At 44.9% G+C, this 25,261-nt stretch overlaps 1 protein-coding gene across 8 annotated transcripts in view; it reads right to left on the bottom strand.

Annotated features, from left to right (window-relative positions):
• LOC122557922 (kielin/chordin-like protein) overlaps positions 1-25,261 on the bottom strand; it is a 334,780-nt gene that overhangs the window by 66,099 nt on the left and 243,420 nt on the right. For all 8 annotated transcript variants that reach the window (XR_015760203.1, XM_043706141.2, XM_087996706.1 and 5 more), the window contains 3 exons: positions 7,032-7,145; positions 5,823-5,989; positions 5,187-5,274 (listed from right to left, as the gene is read on the bottom strand). Coding sequence is in view for 7 of the 8 variants with exons in the window: in XM_043706141.2 (XP_043562076.2) it covers positions 5,187-5,274; positions 5,823-5,989; positions 7,032-7,145 (369 nt within the window). In the remaining variant the exon portion in view is untranslated. The remainder of the gene's footprint in view (positions 1-5,186; positions 5,275-5,822; positions 5,990-7,031; positions 7,146-25,261) is intronic.

Genomic DNA, 25,261 nt, shown 5'->3' with positions numbered 1-25,261 from the left:
CCTCATCTTCCGGCTAGGAACCCTCCAACCACAAGGGATGAACTCGGATTTCACCAGTTTCCTCATTTCCCCTCCCCCCACCCTGTCTCAGTCAAATCCATCAAATTCAGCACCGCCTTCCTAACCTGAGATCTTCTTCCCGACCTCTCCGCCCCCACCCCAGTCTGACCTATCACCCTCACCTTGACCTCTTTCCACCTATCACATTTCCGATGCCCCTCCCCCAAGTCCCTCCTCCCTACCTTTTATCTTAGCCTGCTGGACAAACTTTCCCCATTCCTGAAGAAGGGCTTATGCCCGAAACGTTGATTCTCCTTCTCCTTTGATGCTGCCTGACCTGCTGCGCTTTTCCAGCAACACATTTCCAGCTCTGATCTCCAGCATCTGCAGACCTCACTTTCTCCTCATGTCATCCAAATTGTCTACTCTTCATGTACAGAGTATCGTGTCATTTCTGCAAAGCTATTTTTGATGCTGCTGTAAAATTAATACGATTGCAAATCTGAGATTTTTATTAAAATCTTGCCATAAATGATGGCTCATTCAATATCCATTGATATAATCATTGGATGTGGGCATTTCTGGCAATTTGTTCCCCGTGTCCTTAAATGTCCTTCAGAAGATGTGGTGAGGCACCTCTCAAAATCATTGCAAACCATGTGTTAAGCCATTGGGAAGAGTTTCAGGATTTTGTCAGAGCAATAATGGAGGGACAGTGATAAACGTCCAAGGCAGGACAGTGCAAGATTGGGACAGTGCATCTTCTGCCCTTGTCCTTCTGGATAGCTGGAGTAATGGGTTCAGAAAGTGATGGTGAAGGAAGCTTGGTGAGTTGCTGCAGTACATCTTGTGGATGATACAAATTGCTGGAAGAACACATCAACCATGAAGGGAGTGAGTGTTGCTTTGTCCTGGATAGTGTTGTGTTTCTTGAATGTTGTTGGTGCTGAATTCAGCCGAGCAAGTCACACTCCGGAATTGTGCTTTTTAGATGGTGGACAGACTTTCAGAGACTGAAGTTGTGGCAGAATTCCCAACCTCTGACTTGTTTTTGTCGCCACAGTTTTCAGATGTCGGATTGTGCTTTAGTGCAAGATTTCTGACTGCTTGCAGTTCCAGATAACTCAATGAAGTGACAGTGTGAATTCTTATCTCAGGCCACCACATGATCTAAACCAAAACTTTCCGCTGTAAGTACGTTCAGGGACTTATTATCGATGTTTACTACTAAACTGATAAAATTCTCAGGAAACCTCAACCATAATCATATCCTTCTGGTCAAACTTGATTTAAACTCCATTTAAAATAAATGAAGTGGTTAGTACAATGAACGCAGTGTCCTACAAATCTCTCTAATCATGAACAGTTCTGCACTTTGTCCAGGTCTAAAACCAACTTGCCTTTCTGAACTACCACTGCTGCCTGGTTCTTCCTTCACTAATGCAGTGCTTTAGCAAATGCTTTTCAGCATATACTCAGTGAGCATATTCCTCTGTAAATGATGAATTTGCTCTATTTCTTTTTGCAGATTGGCACAGTATGATTGCCTTTCCCGTGTTCAGGAACTTGTCCTTCATGGGCTTTGCTAAACAGTCATTGCTTCACTTTGTTCCTCAACAGCATGCAACAACTCTGCAATTATAATATGGACACCAGTTTTTCAAACTATGAGTAAAATCTGATGCTTTCCAATAACTATCACGAAAACTTGGTCTTTCAAGGATTTCAGCATTAACTAAATTTGTACAGGAGAATTGTTACAAAACGGATTGCTTTTTTTAAAAAAAAATTGAGCCTCAGTTCACAGGCAATCTTTTTCTGTATGCTGACAGGTTTACTTGCTGCATATCAAGGGTTCTAGTGATGCAGTGGTGATGTTCCTACTTCTGAGCCTAGAGATCAGAATTCAAGTCCCACCTTCTTCTGAGGTATGTAATAACATTTCTCTGAACACGTTGACTAAAAAAATGGCTTTGGGCAGATATATTAAGCGCTGTTCTGGTGCAGTGGTAGTGTCCATGACTCTGAGCCAGGTAACCCAGATTCAAGTCCCACCTGTTCCAGAGGTGAGTAATAAAAATTGTACCTAGGTCAATTATAAAATATTTATCTTGAGGGCTCTTGTGGTGCAGTGGTAGTGTTCCTACCTTTGAGCCAAGAGGTCCAGCTTCAAGTCCCACTTGCCCTCAATGCATGTTATAACATGTTCGAACAGGTTGATTAAAACTAACTTGGGTGCTTGTGTTTTCAGAGGTCTTGAGGAGTCAGTCTGCCAAGTATACATTGATGCACAAGATCACAGCCCCCTTTCAATTTTTATAGAGGGCTGTTGCTTAATAACCCATTGCACTTCAGTCCCAACTGGAGTTGGGTGGGTTGATAGATCGGAGGACCTCTTCAAGGGTCTCCTCCTGAGCCTGGCCAATGTGATCATAACAGGTCCAGAATCAGTCAATGAAGAGGGTTGTTATACAGCAATGCCTGCCTCTCTTCTGTGGTTATGTCTGCATGGCTATCCTTGGAAAGGAAGCACATGGTGTACATGAGCAAGCTTGAAGCCTTCCATGACCAGTGGGCACTGCAGAGTGTATTATCTCCAGCCACAATGTCAGTTTAATTTAAATTATTAATTTGTCTTGAGCTTTTGGTTTTTGTTAGTGTGTTTGTCATGGCTGTTAATGTACAATTTGGTTTGATTTGGGTCTTTACTTCTTTTAGAACATAGAACATAGAATAATACAGTGCAGAACAGGCCCTTCAGCCCTTGATGTTGCACTGATGTGTGAACTAATCTAAGCTCATTCCTCTACACTATCCCATCATCATCCATGTGCTTATCCAAGAATTGTTTAAATCTTCCTTTTATTGTTATTTTAAAAGTTTTTTTAAGTGACACTTGTTGAAACTGTGGGATGATTGAGTTAGAAGGTATAACATTTCACTCTGCGAATAAATACAAGACTAAGTAAATATTAAGGCTTATGCTATCCTTCATCAACTGGCTCCCCAGATTAGAACACACATTTTACTGTACTGTATACCAGTACGCCACTCAAGTACTTACACCATTATATGTGGGTATGCCTTTGAATTAACTTGTGATTATGTGTGTTTGTGTGTGTACATATCAGTAGATATGACTTTTACTTAATACTAGCAAACTGGCTAACCAGAGGGAAATGTAACCATCTTTTCCAGAATAGTTACAAATAACAGTACACTCAACCTTAATTTTCTTTTATTCTTACATGGGATGTGAATGATGCTGGCTGGGCCAACTATTACTGTACGTCCCTATTTCAGAGGAAGGTTAACAGTCAACCACATTGCTGTGAATCTACAGATACATGTCGGCCAGACCAGGTAAGGATGACAATTTCCTTCACCAGGAAAGGTTTTTTTCTGCAACCAGTAATGATGAGAGGATTGTCATTAGGCCAGCTTTCTTTTAGTGCCAGATTTTATGGAAATCAAATTTCACCCTCTGCCATAGTGGGATCTGAACCCATGTCGACAGAACGTTAGCATAGAGCTCTGGATTACTTGCCCAGTGACATTATCATAAGGCCATATGAAATAGAAACAGGAGTAGGCTTGGTCAGCCCATTGTTCTACCATTCAATAGGATCATGGCTGATCCAATGTTTCTTACTCCCCCATAATCCATGATACCCCCCCCCCCCCCACCTATTGATCAAGAATCCATTGTTATTTTTCTTTGAGCACAAAATCTAAGAAATGTCAACATTGCAAAAATACACCAACAAACTAAAGGCTAATTTGCCAGCAATTCAAAATATTGTTCATTAATTATTCTCATGTGTTAATGGGACACACCACAAGCAAAAGCTGCTTTGTATTTACATCCTCAGCTAAGGTTAAAAACCTTATACTTATGTAGCATCTTTCACCATCCACAGGATTCTGTATCCTAAAAGTATTTCATACTAAGCTAATTAATTTTGAAATGTAATAATTGTTAATATATAGGGAAAGTCAGTTTGTGTTGAGCAAAGTCCAGAGAACTGAAATAAGTTAGCCAAACAAATACCTTCAATGGTGCTAGTTCAGGAATAAACGTTGGCTAGGATGTAAAATGGGGTATCCTCTTCCTGTTCCAGAGATCCTTTCACCCATCTCCAATATTCTCCCTCCAACTGGACCCCTTCCCCAGGCCTTACCTCCACTTGATCTCTTCATCAGTAACAATCAACATGGTTGTTGGTCACCTCAATCTCCCTCCTCCCACACACATTTTTCTCTCTGGATTTGCTCTGAGATATAACCCTGATTTTACTATCAAACATGTCAGCAAGGCTGCTGCAGTCATCATCTGATATCCCGACATCTAACTTGCAGAAGCTGAGCGCCAAATCTCAGACACGACTTGCTATCTTCCCAGAGACTCGGACCCCACCACTGACTGTCGTGCTTCCTGATTGCTCACAGATCCCACATCCTCTAGAGATCTCCTCTCAACTCAAAGACCTATAACCCTGTGGAGCACATTCTACATTCCTCCTCAAGCTATATATAGGACTGCCCTGGCAAATATATCATTTCAGACTGCTCCTGCCCCACTGAACTTCCCCAATCCTATCTTGATTGTATATTTTCTCCTCTAATACAGCCTCTTCCCACTTACATTTGGAATACTTTGTGTCAGTTCCACAATTTCCAATTTCCTGGCCTCAGGTTCCTCCCCTTTACCTTATTCAGACAAGGCAGCAATTCGGCTGTTACAATTGATTTCAGCAACTCTGAGCTTAGGAAGGAAAAACCAGTCAGAGTTCATGTTCCAGATTGCTAGGCAGTGACCTCTGTTGCAAAGCACACAAGTGCGAAGGCATCTAAGGAGAGATGTTCCTGGTTTGCACCCAGATAGATGCCTGTGCACAGCAGATATCGGAAAACCTAATAGGATGCCCAGGAAGGAGTCATCCTGATTTTTCATCCAATAATTTAAACTCTCTGTCTGTATTCTTGGCTTCAGATTGGAAGGTTGTGATGTCCCCTGCATGAAATAAAGACTCGTCAAGCAACATATCAAGGGGTACATGGTGCCCATGATGTAGCACTCCAATTAGGTTCAAATATTTTAGGAGAAGTACTAAAAGGAGAGTGATTGCTGAAGCATTCATGGCACTAATCTAACACCTTACCTTCGGCTGCAGGAAGATACTTACACTTGCAAATTGGGCAGCAAAGCCCTGGCACCAGCTCTACCTTGCTACAAGGCAGTGTAGGGCATGTGGTACATGAGACTGCTCCCAGCTGATAGATACAAACAGGAAGAAAAACAAAGGTTAAAAAAAAACAATCAATCAGTTCCATTGTGATCTACTACCTGATAGAATGAAGAGAGAATAAAGGGAAGAGGGAAATAAGGGAAAATGGAAAAATACGAACATGCATAGTAATCTCAGATTGTTCCAAATCATTTTACAGCCATTTACATTCCTTCAAAGTGTAGCCATAATTGTACAGTAGAAATCACATTAGCCTTATTGAACACAGGAAGCTCCCATGAACTACATTTTTGATAATAACCAAATAATCTGGTTTAGTTTGGTCGGTTGAGGGAGAAATGTTAACATGCCACTAGTGAGAAGCATGGTGACACAGCTGGGGACCAGCCTGTCTGAAGATATTCATCTGTCTATTAGTAATTACTTGGGTTATTGGAATATATTGTACAAAGACTTCTCTTTAATTTAAAGAAACTCCTCAATGATACTTTAGGGAAATGGGTGAACTTGAAAAGGACGGTGGGAATACCAGAGCTCTGGAGAACACAATAGTAAACACCTGCATCTCCTTACCTGGCAAGTACACTTCACACACTCAGACACTATCCAGGTGGCACTGTCCTGGTGCAAGGTCCCATTGTGCCAACAGGATGTCAGTGGCTTCCAGGGCGTGGCAAAGATCGCAGCTGGTAGAGGCTGCTTCAGAGACTTCATCGCTGGAGCCAAATCAGGCACATTTTCTGGGAAATAACATATTACAACTTAGTGCGAATCAATCTGCAGAGTGTGACCCTTTCTATTTAAACTGAAAATCAATTGTTTCAACTCCAGAAAGTTCCAGGCTGCAACAAAGACAAAGCAGATGGTTGAAGTATCTGGGCGAAAGAACATCAAAACGAAAACTTGACAAGCACTGCCTTGTGGAAGCCTGCTTCCAGATTTGCTGCTGGCCTTCCCCATCTCCAGCTAAAACCAAAACTGGGTGAGTTGGCAGCACATTTCAATTTTTTTGCATTTTGACCTCCCACCCGTTACAAACCCACCAGACTTTATAGGGGTTAAAATTATGCCGACATTTTTAGCAGTTTGTTGCCTCAGCGTATCATATAACTTCTGTCTGGTTAACTTGTAAATAAATCTAGTTAATTGTTTTATCCTCTATGCATTAATCTAGCAAATGATCTTACCATCTAGAAGCATTTAAAATGTACCAGGCACTCCAGATGGCTTTTAATGAAGTTTACAATAAAATTAGGGTTTTTGGTTAATGACATGCATGCTACACACTTCATAATGATAGGTTTACAAAACTAGATTTGGTTTGGAAGTGGATTCAAGCTGGTTACAGAAACTATCTTTAGCTGTCAACAAGAGAGAATAGATCATGAAAATACAAAAACTGATGGAACACAGCCAGGAAGGACTGTCTACCATAGGTATAGACTGAAGAACAGTCATTGTGTCAATGCAAAAGGGAATTGCTGACTCTTTGACCCCGAAGTCAGTCAGAAGAAACATGGATTAAGAAATAGGTGTGGGTATATTTCAAAATGTTCTTTATATTTATATATAAACAAAATATATATTTATATACACACACATATACATGTAAAAGAATGAATAAAAAACAATCCTTGGTGGATGTGAAATAGATGTATAGCAACACATTGGAGTTTCAAAGCATAACACTGCAAATCGTTATCATTGCCTTAACTCCTGTCCATATTCCCTTTACTCTAACATTGTCTGCATTCTCTCTCTCGACACTGTTTCTCTGCTTACCTGTGCAGGTGTTGTTCATGTTTAAGTGAAATCCTTCAGGGCACGTGCAGTAAAAGCTTCCCTCAGTGTTAACACAATGATGAGAGCATGGGTTGGACAGGCACTCATCAATATCTGAGAAAATAAAAATGACAGGCACAAGGTAATAATTGATTCAGAATCCATTGGCAACTCAAGTCAACCAAACACTCAGGCAAGTACAAGATTGCAAGGCACAAGAAAAGGAAGGAGATGGACAGGCAGAAACTCCTTGCACCACCTGGATGGTCCTACTGAACCAGTCAGGTTTCTTATGCTGTAACAGAGATTTACTGAATATATGAACTGCATGCTCACATCCCTCCTTTCCACGTCTGTATTATTTGAAAGTTGGAGTGTGGGTTCTGTGCTACACACATGTAACACAAGTGCAGAACAGCACACGGTTCGGTGGTTAGCACTGCTGCCTCACAGCGCCAAGGACCTGGGCTCAATTCCATCCTCGGCAACTGACAAGTGTGGGGTTTGCATATTCTCCCTGTATCTATATGGTTTTCCTCCGGGTGCTCTAGTTTTCTCCCACAGTTCAAAGATGTGCAGTTTAGGTGGATTTGTCATGCTAAATTACCCATAGTTTCCAGGGATGCGCAGGCTAGGTGGATTAGCGATGGGATGTGCAGGGTTTCAGAGGTGGGGTGGGACAGTCTTCGGAGGGTTAGTGTGGATTCGATGGGTCGAATGGACCACTTCTACTCTATAGGGGTTCTATGATTCAATGTTCAACAAAGGTTGAATGATAATTACAGAAGAGTCAATTTAACTTCAGTGTTGGAGAAACGTGTTGAAACAATTATCCAGAATAGAATTAGTAGCCACACGGATTTCTTCAGGGATAAACATGTTTGACTAACTTACTGGAGATTTTTTTTGAAGAGGTAACAGAGAGTGTCAATTAAGATAATTTGTTGATGGGAATGTGAAAGCTATTTCATACAAAGGCACACAACCTCAATGATGATTCCCTTAGCAAGGAGGAGATTGTGAAAGTTGCTCCCTCTCATGAAAGGATTGAGAATAAAAGAGCAAAGTCATTTTTTTTCAAAATAAGCAAATACTCACACACTGAGTAGTTAGGGTGTGGAGTGCACTGATTGGAAGAGTGGTGGAGACAGGTTCAATTGAGGCATTCCAGAGGGCACAGAATGATTATATGAATTGAAACAATTTTCAGGGTTATCAGGAAAAGGCAGGGAAATGGCATCAGGTTATAATGCTTGTACATATAGCTGATTAGACAACATGGGCTCAACAGCCTCCTTTTGCATCACTTAAGTTCTATGAAAATGGCATCAGAAAGAGGGAGAAATAAATGCCTGTCAACACCAAAGCTTAAAGCTAAAATTGAAACCATTTGGTCTTGGAGGTGGTAGGCTTGGAAGTGGAAAAGCCCTAGAATCCTAGTGTGTTCCCACCTCCACCCAGTTAGGGTCTTCCCACCCATAAGTGGTCATAGAAGACCTCCCAAAGAACATTTAAGGGAGTAAACACCCTGCTGAGGCTACAATTATCCCAGTTCCAAGCAGGACAAAGAAAGAATATGCTGCTCGTCGGATGCTGCCTGAATTGCTGTGCTCTTCCAGCACCACTGATCCGAAAGAAAGAATAGTCCCACCTGACTGGTGAACCAATGCAGGCAATTATGGTGAAGGGTGGGTGGGCCAGGGGCTTGAATCTGCATCAATGTGAGCACAATTAAGGGACTGGGCCTACAGCAAGATGGCGACCACTGATAGCCACTCACCTGATCCTGCTTCTGACCCTCCTTCCCAAAGCAGCCAGTAACCCCAGAAAATAGGGTCTTGGCTGAATTTGAATCAGTTACTCCTGAGAAAGAGAGATAGTGTAGTCCTATTAAGAAAGAGATCACTTCAGTGTAAGAGGTTCTGCTTAAAAGTTCCAGACCAGAAGTCTTTAGTGAAAACATCCACGCTCAGTTGTATGAAGACTCCAGGAAGAGCTGTCAGATTCTCAGGATGAAGAAAGCCATGGTTAAACTGAGCCCTACCAACATGCAAGATTACAAAATTCGCTGTTGTGAGCCCTTTACGTAGTGTTTTTAGGATTGATGTGATTGTATTTTGCAATGTGAATTGCATGTAAATAGCTTGGTTCATTCTTTGTTGTCTTCATTTCTTTTACATGATACATATTTGTTTTAAAACAAAACACAAAATCAAATTATAGTGTATCAAGTCAGATTTCTGTCTAGGATCTTACTTATCCAGTAATATCATCATAAGACCATAACAAGAATAGAATTAGGCCATTCAACCCATCAAGTCTTCAGCCATTCAACCATGGCTGATATGTTGCTCAACCCCATTGACTTGCCTTCTTCCCATAAACCTTGACCTCCTTATTAATCAAGAAATGATCTAGGTCTATCTTTGATACACCAAATGTTTGGCCTCCACAGTCTTCAGTGGTAATGAGTTCCACAGATTCATCATTCCTTGGTTGAAATTCCTGCTCATCTCAGTTCTGGAAGGTCATTCCTTCACTCTGTGGTTGTGTCCTCCAGTCCTAGTCTCTCCTATAGTGGAAATATCTTCTGTACACCCGCTCTATCCAGGCCTCTCAGTATTCCTTCCATTTTAATGATTCCCCTCTCATCCTTCTAAGCTCCATCGAGTCTTTAATCACTCTAATATGACAAACCCTTCATCCATGTGATCAGTTTTGTGAACCCCCTCCAACACCAGTACATCCTTCCTTGGACATAGGGCCCAAAACTGCTCACAATTTTCTAAATGTGATCTGACCAGAGCCTTACAAAACCTCCTCTTATAGGCTAACCATCTTGAAATGAATGCAGCTAGGATCATAACACTGGCCAGCCCACACTGCCTGATACCTGTTGGCACACTATCACCATCCCCTTCTATCTGCTGCTGTCTTTTCCTTTCAACACTCTGTTAACAAGCACACTTGGCTGTGAGGCTGACAACACTCAATGTCTGTGTTCACACATGAAGAATCACTACTGAGATGAGGTAGTCTAGAATAACCCACATTGCAAACACGTACACCCTCAGGAGAGGAGAGAGATGAATAGCTGTCTTCCTGACAGTCTGCCAATTCAAGTAGCCTGTTAACCTCTTAGCAGCCACTTGAAATCATTCTTTGGAAAAGTACTCCTTAAGACCTGAATCAGACATCTCTGAGCGAAATACTTAATATCTCGCTAAGAACTTGCTGATAAAATTGCAGGCCATGATCACCTCCCCCTCTCACTGTGTTTGGCAGTAAAAGAAGACAAACTGTGTAAAGTGAAGCAAATTAATGCTGAGTACATGTAGTGCTTGGCTTATCACCATGGCAATTAAACCTGGCTAAGCGAAAGTGGACATAAACCATCAGCTATGAGTCACTATCTGCCAGAGATCTGCATCCAGACTTGTAGAATATCCAATCAGGTTGTCATTGATAAAAGCTCTGTGCTGATTTTGATCAACTCTGAGTTTAGTATTCTGTCAAATGGTCTGTAGCTCGGACATATCTGCAGGGGGCTGACAGGAGAGAGACTGCAGACTGAACCTTATTTTTTTTAGTTAAATGTGACTTGTTTTCCACCTTGAGGCCTCGTGGAATTTCTCGTTGTATTTTATCAAACGGTCCTCATTAGCTAAGTACTCCACCCCTACTGCATCCCTCTTAACTTATTCAATACAGAGCTCACCGCGCACCAGAAATCTGCCAAAAGACCAGCATTCCTGATGCCCACACAGACTGTACTTCCAAACCTTCGAAACACGAGTTCCCATCAAGGGGTCAGTCTGAGCTGGGGGGATGATAGTGGGATGGTCAGGGATGACTGGGAGGGGGGCACGGGAGGGCAATGCAATAGGATGGCTATGGATTAGGAATCCTACAGCCTTGTGTCCAGTACAGTGCATGGGGCTGTGTGTATTATTGTTTTCCATTAAAAGGGCATCACATCGATGGGTCTGGCAGCCCCCTCCCTCACAAGTTGAGACAGTTACCTCACCCAAATCAGATGTAGGGGCTGCCAATTTCCTCCCCATTGTGTTCTTTCAAATTCAAACACAATGGAAGCCCACAGTGACTACTCATCAGATGATGGCTTCCAGCCTCCACATCGATGTGAGGCAGGAGTCCCAACTTTCTAAATCCCTTTCCTAATGGCTCTTCCTGTAAACTCCACAGGATTTGCACCTTCCCCAGGTCTCCCTTCAGTCCGTTTGCCTGCCCACATTGCCCCAGTGAGGCAGAAACAATCAAGATGACAGCTGGGTTGCCTAGCATTTGGCTCCTCACTCCTTACGAGGATCCTAACCCTGAGGTGCCTGTGTCCAAGCCTCTGGACTGGAATTGGAGTTGCCATGGGCTAACTATACTGGGACCCCCTTGACTTTACTGATGGATGCTGAAACCAGGCCAGGCCTCCTGGAACTGTGTCTGCCCCAAACAGCAAGGCATCCAGATGAGCTCAAAGTGAGAACTGGTGAGCAGGCCTGAGGTGCAACTTGGTCCAGATTGTGAGCTGGGTTCCTGTCCCTGTTGTCAAGTGTCCTTGCAGCAGCACTGCAATTTATAATTGCCAGTGCGCCCCCAAGCAATCGCAAGCTGAGGGAATGGGGGTGTGAAGGAGGGGAAGTGTATTTGTCAGTAGACGGTGCGGGGGATACAGTAAAGCATTGATGGAAATAAGATACAGTGGGAGGAGGTTTGTTCATGGGTTGGGTGAGAATGAGAGAAGATGTAATCATGAGAGTGACAGAGCAAGTGCCTTGCTAGGAGAGTACAACAGCAGAGGTAGAATGAGGTTTCTTTTTTCATTCTTTCACAGGAAGTCATTGGCCAAGCCAGCATTTCTTACCCATTCCACTTTGCCCAGAGTATCAACCACATTGCTGTGGGTCTGGAGTCACACGTAGGCCAGACCAGGTAAGGATGGCAGCTTCCTTCCCTCAAGGCCATTAGTGAACCAGATGATGTTTATTTTGACAATCAACAATAGCTTCATGGTCATCATTAGACTGCTAATTCCAGATACTTGCTGAATTCAAAGTCTACCATCTGCCCTGGCAGGATTCAAACCTGGGTCCCCAGAATGTTACCTGAATCTCATTTCCTGATTACCAGTCTAGTGATAATACCACAAGGTATTCTATCTTTCTCTTTCATCCTCTCTCTCACTCATGCCATCCCACTCTCTCTCTCCCCAATTCCTATGTTTCTCTTTCATGCTCCGTCTCCCTCATGCCTTCTCTCTCTCTCTCTCTTTCTCACATGCTATCGATCTCTTTACCTCTTTATTCCTGGCAGAGCACAGAAGATTATGGATCCTCTTCCTAATCTTCTGACTATTGTCTCAGACAAATGAGACTTCACTGAGCCGGGTAGAAAGTGAGGTCTGCAGATGCTGGAGATCAAAGTTGAAACTTTATTGCTGGAACAGCACAGCAGGTCAGGCAGCATCCAGGGAACAGGAGATTCGACGTTTCGGGCACAGGCCCTTCTTCAGGAATGAGCAGAGAGTGTTCAGCAGGAGAAGATAAAAGGTAGGGAGGAGGGACTTGGAGGAGGGGCGTTGGAAATGTGATAGGTGGAAAGAGGTCAAGGTGAGGGTGATAGGTCGGAGTAGGATGGAGGCAGAGAGGTCAAGAAGAAGACTGCAGGTCAGGAAGGCGGTGCCGGGCTGGAGGGATTCGGCTGAGACAAGGTGGGTGGAGGGGGGATGAAGAAACTGGTGAAGTCCAAGTTCATCCCCTGTGGTTGGAGGGTTCCCAGTCGGAAGATAAGACGCTCCTCCTCCGACCGTGGGGGCGGGGTTAGGCCTGGGGGCGGGTAACCTACATTTGGAACACATCGCCGCATGTGTCTCCGCCCCCCTGCCGCATTCCGTCACCACGCCTAACCCCGCCCCCCCCGCCGGTCTCCATCACCATGACCAACTCCGCCCCCACGCCGACCTCTGTCCCCGCCCTCAGGCCTAACCCCGTCCCCCACATCCAGCTCCAGTCCCACACCAGGTCCTAGCTCCCCGCCCTGCCGTGTGTTCACCATCCCTCCAGACTTGCCCCTCTCTGAGGATGAAAGATCAGTCCTCAGCAGAGGTCTCACCTTCGTTCCCACACGTTCTCGGGTCAATGAATTCAATACACGGAGTGACATCGAACAATTCTTCCGCCGCCTTCGCCTCCGCGCCTTCTTCTTCAACCAAGACTCTCGCCCACCCTCTGACGACCCCTTCTCCCACCTCCAACACACCCTGTCCACCTGGACACCCCGTGCTGGCCTCCTACCTGCCCTCGACCTCTTCATAGCAAACTGCCGCCGCGATATTAACCGCGACCTGAACTCCCACACCCCTCCCACCCACTCCAACCTCTCACCCTCGGAACGCGCAGCCCTCCACTCCCTCCGTTCCAACCCCAACCTCACCATCAAACCAGCTGACAAGGGAGGCGCAGTAGTAGTTTGGCGCACTGACCTTTACACCGCTGAGGCCAAACGCCAGCTCGCAGATACCTCCTCCTACCGTCCCCTTGACCATGACCCCACCCCCCACCACCAAACCATCATCTCCCAGACCATCCATAACCTCATCACCTCAGGGGACCTCCCATCCACCGCCTCCAACCTCATAGTCCCACAACCCCGCACCGCCCGTTTCTACCTCCTGCCCAAAATCCACAAACCTGACTGCCCCGGACGACCCATCGTCTCAGCCTGCTCCTGCCCAACCGAACTCATCTCGGCATACCTCGACACGGTCCTGTCCCCATTAGTCCAAGAACTCCCCACCTACGTTCGTGACACCACCCACACCCTCCACCTCCTCCAGGATTTCCGCTTCCCCGGTCCCCAACGCCTCATCTTCACCATGGACATCCAGTCCCAGTACACCTCCATCCCCCATCACGAAGGACTCAAAGCACTCCGCTTCTTCCTTTCCCGCCGTACCACCCAGTACCCTTCCACCGACACCCTCCTTCGACTGACCGAACTGGTCCTCACCCTGAACAACTTTTCTTTCCAATCCTCCCACTTTCTCCAAACAAAAGGAGTAGCCATGGGCACCCAGCTATGCCTGCCTCTTCATAGGGTATGTGGAACAATCCATCTTCCGCAACTACACTGGCCCCACCCCCCATCTTTTCCTTCGCTACATAGATGACTGTATCGGCGCTACCTCGTGCTCCCACAAGGAGGTTGAACAGTTCATCCACTACACTAACACCTTCCACCCCGACCTCAAATTCACCTGGACAGTCTCGGACTCCTCCCTCCCCTTCCTAGACCTTTCTGTTTCTATCTCAGGCGACCGAATCAACACGGACATCTACTACAAACCAACCGACTCCCACAGCTACCTGGACTACACCTCCTCCCATCCTGCCCCCTGTAAAAACGCCATCCCATTCTCCCAATTCCTTCGTCTCTGCCGCATCTGCTCCCAGGAGGACCAGTTCCAAATCAGTACAACCCAGATGGCCTCCTTCTTCAAGGACCGCAATTTCCCCCCCCGACGTGGTCGACGGTGCCCGCCACCGCATCTCCTCCACTTCCCGCTCCTCCGCCCTTGAGCCCCGCCCCTCCAACCGCCACCAGGACAGAACCCCACTGGTCCTCACCTACCACCCCACCAAGCTCCATGTACAGCGCATCATCCGCCGTCACTTCCGCCACCTCCAAACAGACCCCAGCACCAAGGATATATTTCCCTCCCCTCCCCTATCAGCTTTCCGTAGAGACCACTCCCTCCGCGACTCCCTTGTCAGATCCACACTCCCCACCGACCCAACCTCCACTCCCGGCACCTTCCCTTGCAACCGCAGGAGGTGCAACACCTGCGCCCACACCTCCCCCCTCACTTCTCTCCAAGGCCCCAAAGGAAACTTCCATATCCGCCACAGATTCACCTGCACCTCCACCCACATCATCTACTGCATCCGCTGCAGCCGGTGTGGCCTCCTCTATATTGGGGAGACAGGCTGCCTACTTGCGGAGCGATTCAGAGAGCACCTCTGGGCCACCCGGACGAACCAACCCAACCACCCTGTAGCACAGCATTTCAACTCCCCCTCCCACTCCACCGAGGATATGCAGGTCATTGGACTCATCCACCGCCAAACCACAACAACGCGACGGTCGGAGGAGGAGCGTCTTATCTTCCGACTGGGAACCCTCCAACCACAGGGGATGAACTTGGACTTCACCAGTTTCTTCATCCCCCCTCCCCCCACCTTGTCTCAGCCGAATCCCTCCAGCCCGGCACCGCCTTCCTGACCTGCAGTCTTCTTCTTGACCTCTCCGCCTCCATCCTACTCCGACCTATCACCCTCACCTTGACCTCTTTCCACCTATCACATTTCCAACACCCCTCCTCCAAGTCCCTCCTCCCTACCTTTTATCTTCTCCTGCTGAACACTCTCTGCTCATTCCTGAAGAAGGGCCTGTGCCCGAAACGCCGAATCTCCTGTTCCCTGGATGCTGCCTGACCTGCTGTGCTGTTCCAGCAATAAAGTTTCAACTTCACTGAGCCGGGTGCCATCTCGGACACAGCTGGCAAGGTCTGGTGCCATGACCCTCCTCTCCAAGTACTCAGACAAGACGACTGCCCTCCTCTGCATTACCGCACCTACCAGGAGCTCCAGGCCCCAATCCCTGCCAATTTCCTCTTATCTAACATGTGCTAGGCAAATGTCATGAACTGTGCTCTGTATCTCCAGACTCAGTATCCCATCAAAAGTGGCACCAGCACCAAGACTGCCAGTCCATACGGGCTCATCCAGACAGTGATGTTTCTTCAGGTATGACTCGTGGTAGTATTGGGCTCACATTAAATGAGAAGTGTGCCAACGGGCAGGGTAGGTAATTTATAAGGGTGACTTGGAATGATGTGATAAGAGAATGTGCTAGGCCTCACAGAGAGAAACCTTAGTAAAGCCTCACAAAACTGACATTCGCCAGAAAAAAAAAGGAAGATTTAGCCGAATGTGCTGATAAATACCTTGGCGTCTATTTCACTTTATTCCACCAGAGGGTAGCAGAAATAAACAGAAAACTTGAAAAACACAAAACCAAGTGGGCAAGCTGTAAAGAAAGAGATAAAATAGAGATAGAGTAGAGAGCAATAATGACAATTTGTATTTGCACAGCAACCACTTATTAGCAAAATGTCCCAATTCGCATTACGAGACCATATGCAGACAAAATTAACATGGAACCGAGGAAGGAGTCATTAGTCATGAAGAGAACTTTGGTCAAAGAAGTAGGGCTGACATTGCTGTGTTACCTCTGCGCAACTGCTGAGAGATTGAATGAGGGAATTATAAGGCTTAGCACTTGGCTAAAAGCACAGAGTGTCAATGGTACTTAAGAAGTGGGGGATGCACGGAGCCAGATGTGAAGGAATGCAAAGTTACTAAAGGACTGAAAGGCTAAAGGAAGTTACAGGATGGAAAGACAGGACCATGCAGAGATCTGAACTTGAAGGTAAGCATTTTAAAAATGAGGATTTGGTGAACGGTGTGCCAATATAGGTTAGTAAACACATATGCTAATGGATTATGAGTGAATGGGACCAGGGATAAGCGAAAGACAGGGACAGTAGACTTCAGGATGAGTTCAAGTTTTTTGAAGCAGGAACAACACTGGCTGGAGACCATTAGATTGAGACAGGAGGTAACAAAAGGATGGAGGTGGTTTCAGCAGCAGATTTTATATCCAGGCAAAGGTGGGGGGTAACACACAAAAGGAAATAGATAGCCATTTGTGATGGAAAGGACATGGGGTTGGAAGTTCAGCTCAGAACTAAAATAAGATGCAAAAGTTACAAACGGTCCAGTTCTGGTTCAGCCTCAGACAATGACTGGAAAAGGGAATGGATTTGGTGAGTGGAGAATGGCAATGCAAATGATGCTTTGTTTCCAGCTAAATGGAACCAGGCGAGAGCCAGCCCACACAGACAACAGAGGAGGATTCTGAGTCAACTTCTATAGTCAGGTCAAAAATAAAAAGAGGACGGCAAGTCAGGCACCATGGGTACAAGTCGTTGATGATGCAAACTGTGACTTGGATTTGGATCATTCAATGTGTGGTTGACGTAGTAATTTAAATGGCACTGTGGGGAAAAAAAGTGTCCAAATATGAGAGTTAGATCAGATCAGATTTCCTACAGTGCGGAAAGAGGCCCTTCGGCCCAACAAGTCCACACCAACCCTCCAAAGAGTAACCCATCCAGTCCCATTCCCTTCTGACTAATGCACCTAACACTATGGTGTGTATATATAACATACTATGGGCAATTTAGCATGGCCAGTTCACCTAACCTGCACATCTTTGGACTGTGGGAGGAAACCAGAGCACCCGGAGGAAACCCACGCAGACACGGGGAGGATGTGCAAACTCCACACAGACAGTCACCAGAGGCTGAAATCGAATCTGGGACCCTGGTGCTGTGAGGCAGCAGTGCTAACCACTGAGCCACTGTGCCGCCCCATTAGGAAGGTGGTCAAGCATATTTATTTTGGGTGGAAACAAAATTGAACAAAGGGCAAAGTGTGAGACTGTATTAACTCTTGCTCCCAATTTAGTTTGCCCAGTTCCACGAAAATAACTCAATTCTTTAAAAGTGTTCAATTCTAACAGGAGTTTTGCTCACCAGGGAATTGTTATATTGGAAATACTTCTTTCTTAAAGAATACTGACTGATAGTTGAAGATCTGATGGGAAACTCATGGGTTCATCTATTCCCAAATCAGCTTTGAGGCAGATCTTGAAATAATCGATTTACATATTTAACAGCGACAACATTTTTTTGCTCTCTTGCAGTTCGTGGGCACCGCTAGTTGTCCAGCATTTATTGCTTGTCCCTAGTTGCCTTTGAGAAGGTAGTGGTGAGCTGCCTTCTTAAACCGCTGCGGTTCGTGTGCTGTGGGTTGACTCACTTTGCCCTGGTGGAAGGAATTGCAGGATTTTCATCCAGTGAGAGTGAAGTAACGGCGATGTGCTCCCAAGTCAGGATGGTGTGTGGCTTTGAGGGGAACTTGAAGATGGTGGTGTTCCCATTATCTGCTGCCCTTGTTTTTCCAGATGGAAGAAGTCATGGGTTTGGAAGGAGTGTCTAAGGATCTTTGGGAAATTTCTGCAGTGCACCTTGGAGATAGTACACACTGCTGCTACTGAGCGCCAGTGACGGAGGAAGTGGATGTTTGTGGATGTGGTGCCAATCAAGCAGGCTGATTTGTCCTGGATGGTGTCAAGCTTCTTGAGTGTTGTTGGAGCTGCACCCACCCAGGCAAGTGGGGAGTATTCCATCACACTCCTGACTTATGTTTTATGTATGGTGGATAGGCTCTGGGGAATTAGGAGGTGTGTTATTTGCCACAGTATTCCTAGCCACTGACCTACTATGTAATCACTGTGCTTATACGGTGAGTCCAATTGGGTCTCTGGTCAATGGTAACCCCAGGACGTTGATACTGAGAATTCATTGAAGGTTACACCAATGAAAATCAAGGGGTGGCAGTTAGATCATTTCTTTCAGAGATAGTCATTGTCAAGCATTTGCGCAGTGGAAATGTTATGAACCACTTGAACCACAGTATCTGAGGAGTCACGAATGGTGATGAACATTGCACAATCATTAGCAAACATCCTCACTTCTGACCTTACGATGGAGCAGCTGAAGATGGTTGGGCCTAGAACACTACCCTGACGATCTCCTGCAGAGATGTCCTGGAAGTGAGACTCCAATCAGCTCCAACCAGCAGAAAGTTTGACCCCTGATTCCCACTGATTCCAGTTTTGCTCGGGCTCCTTGGTACCATCGTCGGTCAAATGCAGCCTTGACATCAATGGCTATCACTGTTACCTGACCTTTGGAATTCAGCTGTTTTGTCCAAGTTTGAACCGAGGCAATAATGAGATCAGGAGCTGAGCGGACCTGGCAAAACCCAAACTGGGTGTAACTGAGCAGGTTATTGCTGAGTAGGAGCTGTTTAATGGCACTGTTGAAAACACCTTCCATCATTTTACTGACGATCAAGTGTAGACTGATAGGGGTGTAATTGGCTGGGTTGAATTTGTCCTGCTTTTTTGTGCACAGGGCAACTTTGTGTTGTTGGGTAGATGCCAGTGTTGTAGCTATACTGGAACAGCTTGGTCAGGGGAGCAGCAAGTTCTGGAACCCCAATCTTCAGTACTGCCTGTAGCCTTTGCAGTATCCAGTGCCTCCAACCATTTCTTGATGTCACCCGAGTTGGTCGAATTGGCTGAAGCCTGGCACTTATAATGCTGGAGACCACTGGAGGAGGCCAAGATTAATTATGTACTCAGCATTTGTGGCTGAAGATAGTTACGAATGAAAATAGAACATAGAACTGTACAGAGCAGTAGAGGCCCTACGGCCCATGGTGTTGTGCCGAGCATTTATCTTAATCTAAAACCAACCTTACCTACCCATCCCTCAATTTACTGCCGTCCATGTGCTTGTCCAGTAGTTGCTTCAATGTCCCTAATGTCTCTGACTCTACCACCACTACTGGCAGTACATTCCATGCACCCACATTCTGTGTAAAGAAACTACCTCTGACATCTCCCCTATACGTTTCTCCAATCACCTTAAAATTATGACCCCTCATGACAACTATTTCTGCCCTGGGGAAAAGTCTCTGGCTATCTACTTTATCTGTGCCTCTCATTACCTTGTACACCTCTATCAAGTCACATCTCTTCCTTCTTCCGTCCAGTGTGAAAAGCCCTAGCCTAGCTCTCTCAACCCCTCTTCATAAGACAAGCCCTCCAATCCAGGCAGCATCCTGGTAAATCTCCTCTGCACCCTCTCTGAAGCATCTACATCTTTCCTAAAAATGCACACAATATGCCAAATGTGGTCTAACCAGGGTTTTATAGAGCTGCAGCATAACCTCACAACTCTTAAACTCAATCCCCCTGCTAATGGGAGCCAAAACACCACACGCCTTCTTCACAACCCTAACAACTTGGGTGGCAACTTTGAGGGATCTATGTACATGAGCCCTAAGATCTCGCTGTTCCTCTACACTGCCAAGAATCTTGTCTTTAACCCTGTGTTCAGTGTTCAAATTCGACCTTCCAAAATATATCACTTCACATTTATCCAGGTTGAACTTCTTCTGCCACTTCTCAGCCCAGTCCTGCATCCTGTCAATGTCTTATTGTAGCCTGCAACAGCCCTTGACACTATCTACAACACCGAGGAGAAAGTGAGGTCTGCAGATGCTGGAGATCAAAGTTGAAACTTTATTGCTGGAACAGCACAGCAGGTCAGGCATCCCCTGGATGCTGCCTGACCTGCTGTGCTGTTCCAGCAATAAAGTTTCAACTATCTACAACACCACTGACCTTTGTGTCATCGGCAAATCTACTAACCCACCCTTCCACTTTTTCATCCAAGTTATTTATAAACATTACAAAGAGCAGAAGCCCAAGAACAGATCCCTGCGGGACATCACTGGCCACCAACCTCCAGGCGGAATACTTTCCATCCACTACCACTTGCTGTCTTTTGGCCAGCCAATTCTGTATCCAGATTGCCAAATTTCCCTGTATCCCATACCTCCTAAATTTCTGAATGAGCCTATCGTAGGGAACGTTATCAAAGGCATTTCTGAAATTCATATACACCACATCCACTGCTCGACCGACATCAACTTGTCTCGTCACATCCTGAACGAACTCAATGAGGCTTGTAAGGCATGACCTGCCCCTCTCAAAGCCATACTAACTATCTTTAATCACACTTGTGTTTTTTCAAATAGTCATAAATCCTATTCTCAGAATCCTTTCCAGTACTTTGTTTATCACAGATGTAAGGCTAACTGGTCTGTAATTCCCAGGGATTTCCCTATTCCCTTTCTTAAACAGATGAACAAAATTCGCCACCCTCCATCCATCCGGTACTACTCCTTTGGACAACGAGGATGCAAAGATAATTGCCAGAGGCACAGCAATCTCATTCATCGCTTCCCGAAGTAACCTTGGATATATCTGGTCAAGCCCTGGGAACTTATCTATCTTGATGCTTCCCAGACTTTCCAGCACATCCACTTCCTTTTAATATTGAAGCCTATTAATCTGGTCCATAGTGTTCTCACCATCAACAAGGTCCCTCTCTCTAGTGAATACTGAAGCAAAAAAGTCATTTAGGGCCTCCCCTACCTCTTCAGACTCCAGGCACAAGTTCCCTCCACTATCCCTGATCAGCTCTACCCTCTCTCTGATCATTTTCTTATTCCTCATGTAAGTTAATGCTTCAGCCTTAACTTTTGCACTGATGAGCTGAGCTCTTTCATCATTAAGAATGGGGATGTTTGAAACTATTAGTAAGAAAAGGGTGAAGGCACATGTCCAGTCCCAACTGTCGAGGAATTATGTGCCAATAATTATTGACAAATGGAAGCCTCTTCTTAAAGATTAGTTGAAGACTTTTGTAGAGTAAGGAGGAGCAATTCTGCTCCTCTGAACCCTACATAATGGCCTTGTCTTGTGCCATTAACTGAATATTTGCCTTCAGCTCACCCAGAAATGATAATGCTGCCTGCATGTGAAGGTGGTTTGAGCCTTCATTGCAATGTTGGGCAACATAAAAGAAAACTAATTGTCCTCTACATTTACTTCCTGTTCTATCTGGGAAAACATAGCAAAGACTTCAACAGTTAAACTGATCCAGAGCAAACAGCAAACCAAGACTGAGTAGAATGTAAATCTGAACAAGAAAACAACAGTGAAACATGGACACGTTAGTGTTCTAGGCTCGTTTACCAATAGACTGGCATATGGATGCAAAGAGCTTTCGATACATTAATGAATAATAACTATCAGAGGATTAGAATATTGCCAAAAAAAGGATTAGTAAACTTTCCTTTGGAGGTTTCTTGGAATGAAATTTATCGATGAAATGGAGTTTTCAGACTACTTCAGGTTGTACACTTTAGGATATTTTCCAATGTATTACTCATCAGAACCTCAGGCATTCTCACTGATCTGAAGACCAGCAGCCAGAACTGAGATATTTATCTCATCCAAATTCAAGGTGCATACTTTTCTTTTGAAATACTCAAAGCAAAGAAAATATAAAGAGCCCTCAAACCTTGGCAGATATCCAGACTGAAGTACGCAATCATTGACTTTACTACCAGAGTATTTTCGCACAAGGCCACACTAGAAGTAAGAGTGTAAATGCTGTGAAAGGCTACTTCTGAATTGTGGCCTTGCGCGATGCAGTGATAACAGAAAAGATCAATGCACCCAATTTGAGACATTCCTGAATTTAAAATAATTTAAATTTAAAATAACCTAAGAAAGTGGAAGCCCCTCAAAACAGAACCATGGACCTGCAGTCCCTGAGTGAAACTCCGAATGTGCAAGTAATTTGGCCTACACTTCCCACCTGACAAAACATCCATCCAGCTCAATCAATCTGCCCAATCCCCAAGATAATTTTTTTATCTGTTAATTCATAAAACTACTTCCCTCAGTCTCCTCTCCAGTTCAATGGTTTGCTGCAACTTAAAGTCAGAGTGGTCAGGGAGCCTTGTAACTCATGGTTCAGTTCATGAGAAACCTTTGCAGGACATTATCCTGCGCACACTCCCTGTTTGGCTGCGGAAGGTGGAGGTGTCATGCTAATATCTTGACTCTATTGAAGAGCCTCAATAGAAACTGTCCCATCACTTGGATTCACTTCTGTAAATAGCCCAACCTCTCTATCAGGGACTGAGTTCAAAAAGGTCTGTCCATTATTTCTACTTCTGTCTACACAGAAGTGGCCTGGAGTGATTAATACCGCTAACATTTCCTGCTGTTGTTTGTGGTGAATCCACACTCTGGGAAAAAAATGACCCAAATGTTCAGGTAGAGACAGCTTCACAGTATAAATGGGTTTTGTAGAGGTGACATGGATATTTTTCAATGTACTTGATTCATACAAATAGGAATTGAATTGAACAACAACCAGCAGCAAATGCAGCGAGAGAGCTGAATACAGAACAACGTAATTCTTCAAATCCCAGTCAATGTTTTGGCAGTGAAGTCCCTTGCCACAGTACATCTGAATGTCTGTCTGCACATTCATTGAATGTTTCAAGCTCTTCCATTTTCATGTGGCTGCAAGGATTAATTGCATGTAATGTGGTTTACGTTATGAAATGCAAGAGAAATCTAATAGTGATAATTAACTGTAAGGTGTGCTTAACAGTTGGTATTTACAACCTCTTTCATCGTCCTGCCAAGGAGGAATGTTACACTCGGCATTCAGAACCACACATCTTATCCATTAGCCCCCTTAGATTTACAGCTCTGCCACTGCATTATCCTCCTTCTTAAGTATGCTAAAGATCAAGCCTTAACTCAGTGAACTTAAACCAAAGTCTGGGCCAGTAGCCAGGCAATTAAAGCAATGGCCTTCATCCCATCCCCTCCCTGTTACCCCACACCTCCAACACAGACAAACCCAGGGAATCAAGAGCTTCAGTTCGCAATCACTTGATTCTGCCTGCCTGACAGTGAACAGCTCATTCAATGCGATCCATATTGAAATCAACTGGATTGATGTCTGCAGAGTTATGATGAATGCAAATTAAAAGTCACTTACAATAACTTTGTTTTTTTCACCAGGACAGCAGCAGGATGAAACGAGGTTGCTGTCATATCTTGTGGTTCGATTCTTTTTGATCACACTATGGGTACATGTCAATTTAATACTTTGCTTTCCAGCACAAAACAGCCAGGTTGGACCTGAGCCAATTATTATCTTTTCCCCCTTAATCACAGGTAGGTCTGCAGACACATGATGGCACACACTGTACGCTTGCTACGTAGTTGCAGCAAACCAATTTGCTCCTGAGTCCAACCATAATTTTATTTCCATTCATGAGGAAACTGCACAGGGGTCAGTTTACAGTCCACCACAAGTCAAAGCATATGTTTGGCCAACTGCGAACTTGAGAACGAAGATCAGAATCTACGGCTCAACCAAAGCCTCAGCTGCCAATATAAACTGAGCACCAGATGAAAGCCTAAGGGTACGGAGTGAAAATTAACAGGACATCAGAAGGCTAGAAAAATGCAAATTCACTGAAATATTTAGAACTCAGGCTAGTTCATTTCAAAATTACGTCAGTCAGGATTGAACTAAACCAGGTGCGATTCCGGAAAGCACCTCTCCATCACCAGAAACACTCAAGTAAATGCAGAGGAAATCTAAAGAGAATGCTGAACACATGCTGGTTGTGTACATATGATTCTTACAGAGAACTGTCATTGCGCAGCAATAAATTGATCAGGAAGACGTACTCAGACGACCCTGGTTATTATGAAATGGTTTGTCTCCATGAAATCCAAATGAACAGACAGCCAGACACTCCTGGGGATTAGTGACATGCTGATGTTAACACTCACAGCTCCAACAGGGTGCCTAGGGTAACATTCCCTCGATAAAACTCCCCCTTTGAAGTGGGTTTAGGGGCGTCGGAGTAAAACATTTGTAAGATTCTGCCAGAAAATATTCCATCAATGGATGATTAATCAATGGAAGATTTAATGAATGACCAGTGCTTTCACACAAAAGCCATGGTGGTCTTTGAGAATTATGAATATTTCCTAGTTGGCAAAGTGCCTGGATGATCAATAGACATCAACGTTAATCATACAGAAAGAGAGAGCTAACTTCATACTCTTAAACCGCAGCTGGAGTGGATGCTTATCTTAGCATTGAAGTAGGTGTACATTTATCATGGGGGTGCTGGCTTTGTGGTTCTATCACTAGTCTGTTAATCCAGTTAATGTTATAGGGACCCAAAGTTCGAACCCTGTCACAGCAGATGGTGGAATTTAAATTCAATAAAAATCTGGAATTAAGTGCCTGATGACAACCATGCAATTGTTGGGGAAAAACCCACTTGGCTCACTAACATCCTTTCGGGAAGGAAGCTGTGATTCCCGACCAACAGCAAGGTGGTTGACATTGTGGGCATTAAACACTGACATAGCCAGCAATGTCCACGTCCTTGAATAAATAAAGAGTCTCCCAGGGAAAGAGATCCATAGTGATCACTTTGTCCAGCAATATCTGTACCTAAACAGCACAAAAACAAGCACTTTGCCTCAATTGTTAGTTGATGGAGGGAAGGTAACACTGACTCCTCCTGATAGGTTGTTCCCACTGGTCCACTTTCTTG

The sequence above is a fragment of the Chiloscyllium plagiosum genome, unplaced genomic scaffold, assembly GCF_037043375.1.
Source record: "Chiloscyllium plagiosum isolate Xiang-an unplaced genomic scaffold, Cpla_swu_hap1 HiC_scaffold_18, whole genome shotgun sequence".
NCBI classification, from domain to species: domain Eukaryota; kingdom Metazoa; phylum Chordata; class Chondrichthyes; order Orectolobiformes; family Hemiscylliidae; genus Chiloscyllium; species Chiloscyllium plagiosum.
This window is presented reverse-complemented; position numbering and strand designations above follow the sequence as displayed.